The 14,027-nt window shown below is 47.0% G+C and overlaps 2 protein-coding genes across 2 annotated transcripts; one reads left to right on the plus strand and one right to left on the minus strand.

Annotated features, from left to right (window-relative positions):
* C1qbp (complement C1q binding protein) lies at window positions 1-5,763 on the plus strand. Its single transcript, XM_021177021.2, has 6 exons — window positions 1-296; window positions 722-872; window positions 3,447-3,543; window positions 4,802-4,897; window positions 5,054-5,176; window positions 5,370-5,763. Exons 1-6 carry the CDS (start codon window positions 71-73, stop codon window positions 5,517-5,519), a joined length of 843 nt encoding a protein of 280 aa, XP_021032680.1. The 5' UTR covers window positions 1-70; the 3' UTR covers window positions 5,520-5,763.
* Window positions 5,764-5,817: 54 nt separating this feature from the next.
* Window positions 5,818-13,966, minus strand: Rpain (RPA interacting protein). The gene is made up of 7 exons (XM_021177022.3): window positions 13,521-13,966; window positions 12,184-12,354; window positions 11,045-11,105; window positions 9,713-9,824; window positions 9,493-9,556; window positions 8,587-8,727; window positions 5,818-5,962 (listed from the first exon to the last, which is right to left on the minus strand). The coding sequence occupies exons 1-7, from the start codon at window positions 13,599-13,601 to the stop codon at window positions 5,933-5,935; spliced, it is 660 nt and encodes a 219-aa protein (XP_021032681.1). The 5' UTR covers window positions 13,602-13,966; the 3' UTR covers window positions 5,818-5,932.
* Window positions 13,967-14,027: the final 61 nt, after the last annotated feature.

The raw sequence follows: 14,027 nt of genomic DNA on the forward strand, positions 1-14,027 counted from the left end.
TCCGGCGGCGCGCGAGGTCACACGGTGCCTTGGCCCAGTCGTCCTTCCCTCTGCACGTGTCCGCCCCGAGATGCTCCCTCTGCTGCGTTGCGTGCCCCGCGCCCTCGGCGCCGCCGCCACGGGCCTCCGAACCACTATCCCGGCCCAGCCGCTTCGGCATCTCCTGCAGCCCGCGCCTCGGCCATGCCTCCGGCCCTTCGGTTTGCTCAGCGTACGAGCCGGCTCCGCTCGGCGCTCTGGCCTCCTGCAGCCCCCGGTTCCCTGCGCGTGCGGCTGTGGCGCTCTGCACACGGAAGGTAAGGTTCACGCACCCTAGTCGGAGTGCGGCGACCCAGCTTGGAACAGACCCTCGTGATCGCAACCTACCCCCTTCTCGCGTCTTGGAAATGTGGCTTAGCAAGGTCCGTAGGGTCGTGGTTTCAAAGTGTGGTTGTTGGTTATGTCATTTGGGACGAGAAAGAGGATAATTGGGAATTCTTTTGTTTTATATGGGAAGTAATAGTAATGAGTCCATGATAAGAAATAACCATCTCGCCCGGCGATGATAAATATCAGTTCAGCTCAGTAAATATATCCTGCTGTTTTTATAGAGTGAGAAACGGACGTTTTAAGGAGTGATTTGGGCTAGCGTCGTAGAACAGCCTTAAGAATAGATACAGTCCGGGTCTATCGGTTAAAGCAACCGGCTTTTCTCTCTGGATCATCTTGGCTTTTCTTTTAGGAGACAAGGCCTTCGTTGAATTCTTGACTGATGAAATTAAGGAAGAAAAGAAGATCCAGAAGCACAAGTCCCTTCCCAAGATGTCTGGAGATTGGGAGCTGGAGGTGAACGGCACGGAGGCTAAATTATTGCGCAAAGTTGCTGGAGAAAAGTAAGTGCTGGCCCAGGGCTTGTATTCTGGGTTCTCAAGTCAGGAATCCCTGACTACAGCACCCTGTCCTGGCCATCCCCAGGAGAGCCTCAGTAGGCCCAGTGCTTTAATAAAATGACTTTTCTTTTTTGGGTTTGTTTTTTGTTTTTTTGAGACCGGGTTTTTCTGTGTAGCCCTGGCAGTCTTGGAACTCACTCTGTAGACCAGGCTGGCCTTGAACTCAGAAATCTGCCTGCCTCTGCCTGGCTGATAAAATGGCTTTTTTTTTTTTTTTTTTTTAGATTTATTTATTTATTATATGTAAGTACACTGTAGCTGTCTTCAGACACTCCAGAAGAGGGCGCCAGATCTCGTTACGGATGGTTGTGAGCCACCATGTGGTTGCTGGGATTTGAACTCTGGACCTTTGGAAGAGCAGTCGGGTGCTCTTACCCACTGAGCCATCTCACCAGCCCATAAAATGGCTTTTAAGAAAGCATTTACTTGGAAAAGTTCTTAGGTTCCAGAGAGTGCATTCAGTGAACGAATACAGACTTCTGTGGCTTGGTTATTAAGGAAACCTGAAGCAGCTCCAGAGTGTGTACAGGGGGGTCTGGGAGCCGCAAGCACAGTCACTGGGTTACTAATGAGGGATGCTGTGCCCAGTCTGGACTTAAGGGCTGGGACTTTTTTTATATATATATAAATGTTTAATAGTACTGATAAGTTCATTTGTTTAGAACTCCCACCTGGCTTGTGTTTATAGTAGTTAAAAATGCAAGATATGTAACTTTTAAGGAAGAAGTTACAGTGTAGAAAGGACATCAGACAAAGGTAGAAGGTTCTTAGCAAGCTTAGCTCTTTCCTAAACCGATCATTTCTGAGACAGGGTCTCTGACCTCGTGGTCCTTCAGACACCTGTGTACGGAGGTTGTAGGCACGTGCCACCACACACCCTAAGACCGTTAAGCCCTGGTTTGTGCTGTTCTGTGTTACACATTCACCCACAGCCTTCCTTAGAGAAGTCTACTTGGACTCTTGAGTGCTTCTCTAGCATGCATGAGGCCCCAGGATCCATCCCCGGTGCTTTAGGGGCACAGTGAAGAAGAAAGCAGTTTTATCCAGTGGGGCCTATAAGCCTAGTGGTAGTGGTGTGTGTGTGTGTGTGTGTGTGTGTATTAGAAAGTTCAAGGCTAGCCGGGCATGGTGCCGCACGCCTGGTCTACAAAGTGAGTTCCAAGACAACCAGGGCTATACAGAGAAACAGAAAAACCCTGTCTTGAAAGGCCAAAAAAGAAAGAAAGTTCAAGGCCAGGCTGAGCACTGGAGGGGCTCGCCTATAATTCTATCACCCTGGGAGGCCAAAGTAGGTGGATTTCTGTGAGTTTAAACCAGCCTGGTCTACCAGCAAGTACCAGAACAGCCAAGGCTACACAAAGAAACTCTGTCTTAAAAAACCAAGAGAGGGCTGGTGAGATGGCTCAGTGGGTAAGAGCACCCGACTGCTCTTCCGAAGGTCCTGAGTTCAAATCCCAGCAACCACATGGTGGCTCACAACCATCTGTAAGGAGATCTGACTCCCTCTTCTGGAGTGTCTGAAGACAGCTACAGTGTACTTACATATAATCAATAAATAAATCTTAAAAAAAAAAAAAAAGAAAGAAAGAAAAAGAGAAAAACCGAGAGAGAGGGAGACTGACTGACCCGGCTCAGCTTAGTCTGGGCTGTCCCAGGTTGTACATGATTTCTGGTTCATCTTGCCATTCTTTTTTTGGTGACAAAGTGGCAGCAAGGCATTGCCCAGATGAACCAGCACCCAGTACACTCTTTTTTTTTTTTTTTTTTTAAGATTTATTTATTTTATGAGTACACTGCAGCTGTCTTCAGACACACCTGAAGAGGGCATCTAATCTCATTATGGATGGTTGTGAGCCACCATGTGGTTGCTGGGATTTGAACTCAGGACCTCTGGAAGAACAGTCAATGCTCTTAACCACTGAGCCATCTCTCCAGCCCCCCAGTACACTCTTGCTTGGGTTGGTTGGCCCTGCTGAATCAGTGTAGTCCTGGAACTTCTGCTTGCAGGTGTGGAGGCAAAGGAATTTTATCTGATTTCAGAACATGTGCTATCACATAAGAATTCTGACCATCTCACACGGGCCAGGCACACACAGGGTGCTTGTTTGAGCTCCAGAATCCCCCAAAATGGGGAAGAGCCACTAGGTGTTTCAGTTCCTAGTTTGTGACTATGCAAAGTGAATCTCTGCTCTGCAATGGGTGTGAGGCTTCCTGGAGCAGATGGCTTCCCTGGAAGGACCCCCGGGACACCAGCCTGGCAGCTACATCCACAGCTATAGTCATTTAATTTGTAGCACTTTGTATGATCACTTCAGAAGGTATTTAATGGCCGTGTTGGTTTAGGCACCCAGGCTGTTTTTAAGTTCTGTTTAATTCTTGGTGCAGCTCGCTAGGTTGGGGACATTGGTTAGGATGGAGACATTGTTTTATCGTGCCTTCGCACCTGCCCTGCCACAGCAGGCCTCCCTCCTCCTGTGCTAATAGTGTACCTTAGTGTGCTTCTACTTGCTGTTCTAGGATCACTGTCACTTTCAACATCAACAACAGCATCCCTCCAACATTTGATGGCGAGGAGGAGGAGCCCTCCCAGGGGCAGAAGGCTGAAGAACAGGAGGTAAGCTAGTAACACTCCAGCCAGCCAATCTTTCTGTCCAAAAAGTAGGAACTTTTTTAGGTAGATTGTGCATGGACCGTGTTCTCAGAGTGTGTGGCCCCCTGTAGAGCTTAGGCCTGTGTCCTCTTAATACAAAGGAGCTATGGCTGCCCCACCCCTGCCTGTGTTGGAGTATGGGAGTACTCGGTATCCAGATACTTTGATTGGGGGTGTTTTCAGTGTGAAAGATGACAAGTGGATAGTCAACTCTAGTCGTGTGACCAAAATAGGAAGGCTGGGGTGGTGGGGCTTAGAGACTGTAAATTATGTTTATTTGTATGTTTAACGCTAATATGTGGGCACGTAGGAGGTAAAGGCAATGTAGGAGGCAGTTGCATCCTTCTACCATGTGGGGCCCAGGGTTGAACGGAGGCCTTCAGGCTTCAGCAGCAAACACCTTTACTGGGTGAACCGTCACTCCAGCTCAACCTTACTTTTTTGTTTGTTTGTTTTGTTTTGTTTTCGAGACAGGGTTTCTCTGCGTAGCCTTGGCTGTCCTGGAACTAACTCTGTAGACCAGGCTGGCCTTGAACTCAGAAATCCATCTGCCTCTGCCTCCCTAGTGCTGGGATTAAAGGTGTGTGCCACCACTGGCCGGCCTTACATATTTCTAACATTTGACTAGTTGAAATTTTTTCCTTAAGTTGCTGGCCCTCATGGCTGGATCTAGATACCCCACTGAGGGCCACAGGATCCCCAGGCTATCTAACTAAGCAGATATCAGTCTTGTGTATGAAGAGCTGAGTCCCCTGCTGTGCTTCTATCCTAGCCCGTACCCAACTCCTCATCCACTGCCTAGGCCTGTCCCTTGGGTCACAGTAAAAGGAAGTTGCTGCTGTTTCTGGTTAAGATGGTCACTTAGCTAGAGCCCGTATGTTCCAGGCTTCCATCGTGCACCGAAACAGTCAGAGGGGAAGGAGGTCCAGGTCTGTGCTGCAGCCTTGTGTGCTCTGCAGTGAATGGAATCAGAAACAGCCCTGAAGAATAAATAGCTAGCTGTGCCTGACGGCAGATATCATTCTGGAACCATGTGATTGATACACTGTTTAGTGCTCTGTTGGAAGACTTGAGTGCCTTATCCACAGCCTAAGACTAAAAAATGGCTAATAGTAACCTAATGGCTGTGGCTGTCAGACATTCTGAGCTTCCTGAGGCCATTGGTCCAGGTGTGTGCACCCTCCCAGCACTGGCGTATGCTGACTTATTCCTGTCTCTCCAGCCAGAACTGACGTCAACTCCCAACTTTGTGGTTGAAGTTACAAAGACTGATGGCAAGAAGACTCTTGTCCTGGACTGTCACTATCCTGAGGATGAGGTTGGTAGGGTGGAGTCTTCTGACCTTCATGCAGCATACACAGGAAAGATCTGTTAATCTATTAGATGGGGTGGTGGGTGGCGGGACACAGGTGAGAGTGGGGTGGGAACAGGGTTAGAACTACAGAGCCTCCCTTACCTCTGCTGTATCTCTCAGATTGGACACGAAGATGAGGCCGAGAGTGATATCTTCTCTATCAAGGAAGTTAGCTTTCAGGCCACTGGTGACTCTGAGTGGAGGGATACAAACTATACACTCAACACAGATTCCCTGGACTGGGTGAGTGCTGGCTGAGATGGGGTGCTTGGCTTTTGCAGAGAAGGGTCCTCGTTCAAGGAGAGGAAGTAGCATTCCAAGAGGGGAATGTGTCTGCGTGGGTGTGCTGAACCACATGGGAAGGTCAGCCCACAGACCTGGCCAGACTGCTTTTGGTTTTTGTTTTTCAAGCTAGTAAATGTATTTTTCTCCCCAGGCCTTGTATGATCACCTAATGGATTTCCTTGCGGACCGAGGGGTGGATAACACTTTTGCAGATGAGTTGGTGGAGCTCAGCACAGCCCTAGAGCACCAGGAATATATCACCTTTCTTGAGGACCTCAAAAGTTTTGTCAAGAACCAGTAGAACTGTCAGAGACTGAAGGCCTTAATTTAAATGGCAAGCTTTGGCCAGTGAACAAAAGCTACCTTGGCATCAGAATTATGCTTCAAAATGGCTGTCATCCTAATATATCGGGGGGAAGCAAGTTTAAATTACTGCTGTTACACCTCCATTCACTATTCCTTTGGGCTTTTTTCTCTGTACAAATTTATTATTTGTAGATTTTTGTATAACATGATGATGGACAATAAATCTGACTCCCAATAAATCTCCAGGAAAGTTCAGATTTTTCTTTGGCCCACATCAGAACACCAAGAGCAGAGATGTTTGAAAAGTTTTAATATAAAATCAGTTATATACAAAAGGCTTGTGCGTACAGGGCTCTCTCAGGAAATGAGTTGTTCTCAGCTCAGTAGTGAAGTGTGAGGTCAGGATGGCTAGAGGATCACAGCCCAGGTGTCACAAGTCTGGATTAAACAGAAAACAAGTTAGTGTAACATCAACAGTTCGATCTTACATGGCTAAAAGTTGTCGTCAGTCATGACGTGTGTACTACAAGTTAATTCACTGGAATTCAAAGAAGCCTCCGCTTTCATGGACCTGTTCTGCTAAACTGAAGCCATCAGCAATGTAGTTTATAAGCCTAGGCACCCTCAGAAAACCAGAGACCAGAAAGCAAAACCCGACAGCTTGGGGCTTGTCGAGCCTGACAGTGAGCCTCTGGATTTACCACGTATTCTAAGTCTGCTTCACAGTGGCCTCTTAAGTGATCCACACTATACTCGCCTCATCCTTGGTATCTAAGACTCACTGGATCTTACCGTTTGCCTTGATGTGTCTGTCTTTGAGCCTTAATGACACTGAAAATTTCAAATGCCTCCAGACTTTTCAGGACTGAACTTGGAGACTGCTCAGTGGTTTTTTTCTCTTCAGTTTCTCATCCGTGGTGACACCCCTTACTCAACAATAGTCTCTAGCCTGGCCAGTGCTGATCTGAAAGCACGGCTTCTCACAGCATTGGTCTCACTGCCATTCACTTGGCTACACTGCTGTTTTGCATTTCAGGGCACTGAAGGTGAATGCACAACAGCTCTGCTTGTCTGTTAGGCTGAGCAGGAACAATTAGGCAGCCATCTGCTGCTTTGAGGTTAGGGTCTGGCTATTTTGCTCAGGCTGGTATTGAACTACTGGGCTCAAATTATGCTACTTCAGCCTCCCTAGTAGTTAGAGTTGTTGGCACACAGTAGCCATGCCTGCCTGCTTGCGCTTGAACCTCTCTTCCCCATCTCCAGTACTTGGTTTGGAACTGAACATTTTTTTTAAGATTTATTAATGTCCACGAGTACTCTGTAACAGCAGACAGAGCCCTTAACCACCTACTTGAAACTGACATTTAAAAGAACTTGATGCCAGGCAGTGGTGGTGCACGTCTTTAATCCCAGCACTTGGGAGGCAGAGGTAGGCGGATTTTTGAGTTCGGGGCCAGCCTGGTTTACAGACTGAGTTCCACGACTGTCTCGAAAGAACTTGGTACACGCCTTTAATCCTCAGCACTAGAGAGGCAGAGGCAGGTACATCTCTGAGTTTGAGACCAGCCTGGTACAATGTAGCAAGTCCCAGGGCTATGTAGACCTTACGTATTTCAAAAGCAGATTTTAACATTAGCTACTATTTGAAGTTGTACATGGCTGGTGTGCTTGTGTGTGTGTATGTTTGTGTGAGCGCACAAACACACGTGCATGAGTATGCAGGCCTCAGGTTGGCATGTGTCTTTCCTCAAATTGCTCTCCATTGACACAAGGACTGTAGCTGAACCTGGAGCCCCTTGTTTGGCTAGTCCATAACCAGCTTTTCTCAGACATCTCTGCCCCTAGCCTCATGAGTTTGGGGAGTTTAGGTGGCCACCATGTCTACATGGCTTTTTATATGGTTCTGGGCATCCAGACTCGGGCCCTTGGGCCTGCAAGGCATTTATCACAGAGCCATCTCAGCACTGCACGCATTTTCCAGGAAGTTAGAGGCTGAGTCCATTTGGCCTGCACCTCTTCAACTCTCCTTCCGTTTCAGTGCGTTCACAAAAACACATTATGTATCTACTCACGTACAAACTCACTGGCGAAAGAAGTCAATATACAGTGGAGGTCAAAATAAGCAAACAAGTGGGAGAAAAATTGCCCTTGTCCTTAGAAACAAAGATGTGAACAGGTAAGAAAAACATGGAGTCAGGTACAGTTGAAGCCCAAAAATACTGAACAATTTCATGTAAGGGGTCAGGTTATCAGTACATCTCTGGCATATTATAGCAGTCTACGATGCCTTAGTTCCCCTGCTTGGGACCTGTGAGCCGTGAGAATATGTCATATATATTAGTACTGTTTCCCACAGCAAACTCGAGGTTTCTTAGTCAGGTGGCTCCTGTGTGGTCCTGTTCCTCACACCTGAGCTACCATTTGGCCAGACTTAGACCTCTATGCAAGTTTACTGAAAGACAAAACTAGTGTTGCTCAAATGTGCTTCGGGTCCTGTGTCTATCTGAAAAAAGCAGTGCCAGGGTGGCGACCTGATGGCACAGAGATCCAGCTATTGCTCCTGATCTAACAAAAGCATGCAGTCCAGTCATTCTCCAATTTCCAGACAATGTTGGCACAATTCTAAGCCTACTCCTCCCTTCTCTTACCAGGCTGTTTGACTGAAGTTACTCATTTCCTATGATTTAACTCTAGTGTGTGGATGCACAAGCACACCGTATGTTGTGGGAGACAACAGACAACTTGGAGGAGTCAGTTCTCTGCTTCCGCCACGTAGCAAGTGCTCTTTACCCGCTGAGCCATCCTGCCTGGCCAACATCTGTTTCTGATACAGGTTCTCACTATGTACACTAGCCTGACCTTAAACTCTTCCTGCCTGGGCTTCAATAGTACTGGGATTACAGACAAGTACCACCACACCCAGCTGATTCTTTCTGTGAAGTAAATGCCTCAAAAAAAAAGTATTAAACATCTCCCTATTTCTAAGCCATTACCTCCACCAAGAGAACAGAACCGACTTGCTGATGGGCTCTTGCAAGTGCCTGGGCCCCATGCAGGCTTACCGGGCAGTTCATCAGAAGACTGGGCTTCTCTTCTGTTCCACCGGTGACTGAGAACACAGGGGTGTGGGGACAGTGTACACTGTGCTCATTCACATTTTCTTCCAAATAGGCTCGAAGCTTCTGCTCTGTCAGGTCTGTTGACTAAGAAAGTGCAGCCACAACCAATCTTAACTACTATATAACCAGCAGGCTGAAAGCTGGAGCCTCGTACTCAACTGACAGCTTGATTCTTGGGAGCTTTAGACTGCTGGGGACTGGGGATGTAGCTCAGGTGTAGAGAGTGCCTAACAAGCGTGAAGCACTGTGCTCCATTCCCAGCGCAGTATAAAGCCCAGAGGGAGTGGTGCAAGCCTATAAGCCCAGCACCTGGAAGGTGAGGTCAGAAGGATCAGAAGCTGAGCTACGAATAAGTCTGAGGTCAGCCGGGGCTACTACTAGACTCAACCTCAAAACAAAAAAGTGGACCTGGAGAGCTGACTACGCAGTGGCTGAGAGCACTTGCTGTTCTTGCAGAGGACCCTGGATGACAGCACCCATATGGCAGCTCACAACCTCCCGTAACTCCAGGTCCATGGGATATGACACACTCTCCTTACCTCCAGGCTTTCCAGACACACACATAATGCACAGACATACATGCAGACCAAACACATAAGGTCTTTCTGGTGGACATAGGCTGCTAAGAACAGGTCTTGTTTCCTATTGGCCAAGATACTGAGTCCTGGCTTTCACCTCCATGGAGTCCTCTGCCATGTTTTCTCTGCCATGAAGGACTGTCCCCTCTCCTCTGCTGGCTTTCTTATCAGTGACAAGAAAGGTAACTGCTACACATGTGTACTGCCCTCAACCACCCACCAGAGGGCCTTTAATACAGTCTGTATGTGGGGAATTGGTGTGGGCACTTACCTGAACAGGGATGTGCAGGCCACATGGACACGTGACCACACTGTTCCTTATTCTCAGGTTGTACCTAGAGATAGAATTAGGATTCCCAGATCATTATAGTAACAAGACCTGGCCCCCTCTACCTTCCGGTCAATAAACTGGGTGTGGAGGTGGGGTCACACACACTTTGGAGTAGGGGATGAGAACTGATAATGCTAAGAAAAAGATTTTAAATTCTTACCTTATACACACAGGACAGATGAGGGAGTTTGCTTCCCACTCAGCCAACATTCTGCTGAGACAACTTTCATCAAACTCTAAGTCCTTTTCGTACTCGCTTATGATGGACTTTTCTGCAAGGCAAAAAGCCCGAGGTTGTCTTGTATCCAGGGCAGGTCTATTATTTCTATTTTACAGATAAATGTGAGCCAAGTCAATATAAAGCTATGTGGAATAAGTCACCGTGACATACGATGCAGAACTGGCCAGCCAGTGGTGGCGCACGCCTTTAATCCCAGCACTTGGGAGGCAGAGGCAGGCAGATTTCTGAGTTCGAGGCCAGCCTGGTCTACAGAGTGAGTTCCAGGACAGCCAGAGCTACACAGAGAAACCCTGTCTCAAAAAAAACAAAAACAAAAAACAACAACAACAACAAATCAGATGCAGACCTGTACACAGAGCTATAAGAACCTCAAGAAGCAGATGCTCACAAGATTTCAGGCAATCAATAAAAGATGGATAAGTCTATGTAAAGATCTGCCCATGGACGCAAAGTGACAAGTTTACTATAAACTTTCTTTTCCAGAGAGGCAGGTTTCTCTGTGCTACCCTGGCTAGCCGGAAACTACAGGGCTCAGGCATCTTCCTGAAAGCCCACCTTCTACACTAAGTCACAAGTAGCTTCTACTACAGGCACAAGCCACAGTGTTCAGCTTAACATGGCAGCAAGAGGCAGGATGAAATAAACATGGAAACCACTTCCCAACTTTACCGCTGACTAGCTATGTGACCTGTGAGGCTACGTTTAATATTCTGTCTGATCCCATCTTTCACAGTAGTCTGAATGGAGGAAATGGTACCATGGAATAAGAAGTTCCTGACACAGAACCTACGACCCTAGAATCTCTTACTGTTGGGAAGAGAGGCAGCCAACAATTAAGAGTTCAACAGAGACTTCAGGATGCTTAACTGATGATAGAGATAGAAGAATAGGAAATAAGAATTCTGCCAGGTAGTTGGTGGCTTACTCCTTTAATCTCAGCACTCAGAGGCAAAGGCAGATAGAGCTCTGAGTTCAAGCCCAGCCTGGTCTATAGAACAAGTTCCAGGACAGCTAGACTATACAGAGGAACATTGTCTCAAACAAAACAAAACAAAAACAAACAAACAAACAAACAAGAGCTAATAATCCCAGTTATTAGGATACAGCTTCAGTGTTTGCCTCCACAGCCACGGCCCAAGCTTTAAGCCCTAACAGCAAAACAACCTAAGACAGCAAACCTAATCCTGAGCCAGGCAAAGGCCAGCATTAGGGTCGGTCTCATAGGGAGGGAATACTCTGGCCTGGGATTACCTTCATTACACAGCTCCTGCTCGATGTCCTGCAGCACAGCTAGGTCCAGTGGCAATTCCAACTACAAGAGAGCAGAGGGCAGGGGTGTGGCTCAGTAGAGCAGCACTTGCCTAGCATGCACGAGTCTGGGTTTAATCCCTGAGCAAGACATAAACAGAGACAGAGCAGAGAGAAAGTGGTGTTTTCCCACTCCACATGAAGTATTAACTGGCCACCATGTCTCACGAGGATTTGTAACTCAAAGATCACAGATTTACTGGATAAAATTGGCCTGGTCCACATGCTGAATTTGCTGACAGTTTGGTAATTTGGCCAAGCTGAACTAACAACAAATGATCAAAGTACAAGAGTACCAAATTTAAGGGAGACAAAATCAGGCAGCAGTTAAGTAAATGACCTTCTAAGGCTGGCCGTGTGATAAAGTCTGGTCTTTGAAAAGCTGTTTTAGCTTTTGTAAAGCTGGATTAAGACCGACCTGCGAGGCCTACTCTAAGTACTACCTGTGGTGATGTTACGCTAACCAATTAGCATAGTGTAGGACACATAACGCTATGGGAAATGAATCATTATTATACAGAGCTTTGATGGCTTCAGAGGTTTTCGTGTTTTGTTAATTCTCATAATGCTTGTGGGAGCTTCTCTATTTTATGTCAATGTAAAAACTAAGACTCACAGAAACAGTAATAGTTGTGAGTCAGTAAAACTAAACTTAGAATTCCTAAATCCTGATGCCAACCCATAACCTTTCCTGATACACTGTAACGGGTTTTCTACCGACACACAGCTCCACACTCGGATCAACTAGAATCAGAATGTAGACATCCTTTTTAAAGAGAGGTCCCTAACCCATTCTTAGCAAGTCAAAATTTCCGATGGAAAAGGCAATAATGAAATTTTCTTTCCCTTTAGTTTTCTAAGTTATTATATTGCAAGGTTGCTTCATGCCTACTATGCATGTAGTATGGCAGAACCATCGATATATTTCGAATGAAGGTAAAAAACCCTGAGTCAAATGACGGTGAGAATCATGCTTGGGGAAGTGAGCAGACTGAAAGGACCTAAACAAACAGATACAAAGAGGTCACCAGAAGTTCTTCATGGAGTCAGCTGTCTCCTAGCTACAGAGATCCTTGACTGACCTGAAGCAAGGCCTCCGGACAATTCTCTCCAGACTGCAAAGAAGCCCACTCTTCCTCCATTACTTCTTGCACAAGAAGTCTGTCTGAAGCTGACCCCGGCGTGCTACCTGCAGCCTGGCGATATTTGTTCAGGAGCCTGTGTCTGCTGCTTCTCATTCTCTCCAGACATCCCTGGGGAGGTAAGGGAGGGCAGTATTGGTTAAGAAGAAAAACGTCAATTCCACTAAAAAGAAAACCCTCCAATTAGTCAGTAAAAATATAAGAAAATTCAAGACGCAAAATTTCATAGCCTCAAGTCCTCCACACACCGATGGGTTACATTACACACATTCCTATATTTCATATTTTATCTTATGAGAAGACAGTTGGATACAAGGAACTGTATGCACAGACTAACTTCAGACATTTATATGGCTTCTAAATTCCTGGAATTGTACAAATGGCTATAGTAATGGTCTTCTTGTACAATAGTACTTTACAACCCTGGTATGGGTTTTTAATTTTTTTTTCCTGTGTCTATGTGTGTGCCTGTATGAGTTTATGTGCACCACACCAGTGCTGATACACACCAGGGCCAGAAGATGGCAATAGACCACTTGGAACTGGAGTTACAGCCATCAGGTCTGCTGCGGAAGCATAAGGACTCTTGAGCCATCTCTCCACCCCCAACTCGGGACAGTTTTTGTTCCCAAGTGGTTGTCACAGCTCTGCTTGAAGAACTGCTATTGACTGGTGCCATTTAGTAGGTGGAGAGACCAAGGCTGCTGCATCTAAGTGTTCTACATTGTACAGAACCACCTCCCATAATAGAACGTTCTCCTTCAAAACGTCAGCACTCAGTGTTGAGAAACTCTACTCCATACAACATGTTCAGCATTAAGATTGTTTTTCTGGGTTGTTCTGGAATACACCCACCCTTTTGAGACTGCTGAACAGGGAGATAAGCTGCTTCTTAGAAGGAACTACTTGAGTTCGGAAGAAGGCGGAGCTTAAGTTGAACTCTCCAAACCCTGTCTGATGTTCTTCAGAAGAGAAATAACTTCTATCTCACTCGACGTATACATACGGAGTGCTTCCCTCTGTAACCCAACGCTAGGTGGTGTTGTTGCTACTGCTGTCATGACTCTTAAAACAAAGTCGAATCCTAGGATAGCATAACACCTACGCTGGCCAACAGCCCGGACGGCGGCCAGGACCCAGTCCTATAGCAAGTGATCCACCTCGCTGGCCAGGCACACCGGACACCTGCTCCACAACCAATGCTGAAGCGAGCACACTGAGGACAGAGGTCCTTGGGAAGATTAGGGAAGTGATGACAACCCAAACCTCACACTCACCTGCCTGAAAGTTTCTTTCCAGTGGGGCGAGCCCACCTGCTTGTACAACAAGCGGTGCGGAGACCCCGAGGACTCTGCCATCTCCTCCCTTAGCGGGAGACAGCGACCAAATCACCGCCCCTTAGCCGCGCGCAAAGGATTCTGGAAGTTGTAGTCTTGACGCAGACTGTCTGTACTTCAGGCCTCAGGGCTTTCTTGGAACTGTCTCTAGTTTCTATCCCCTCACAGTGACAGATTTAGGGGAATCCGAGGATAGATGAAGCAGTGACAGTTGAGAAGTAAACACCACCTGGGCTGAGGGAGGTGAATCTTGAGAGAAAGTTCTGGGTTTACCCAGAGGAAGTTGTCCAGTAGACAATCAGATACACATCTCTCATCCCTAACACTACCCCTCACTGGCCCAGCAGCAGCCCCAATGCCTCCGCCCCGCCCACCTTGGCTTCAACCCGCGGCCCTGTCTGTCCTTTAGCGATTCTTTCTTATAGGCCAACTCCTCGGGATTCCTAC

The sequence above is a fragment of the Mus caroli genome, unplaced genomic scaffold (genome assembly GCF_978045245.1).
Source record: "Mus caroli unplaced genomic scaffold, Mus_caroli_1 scaffold_13, whole genome shotgun sequence".
Classification (NCBI taxonomy): domain Eukaryota; kingdom Metazoa; phylum Chordata; class Mammalia; order Rodentia; family Muridae; genus Mus; species Mus caroli.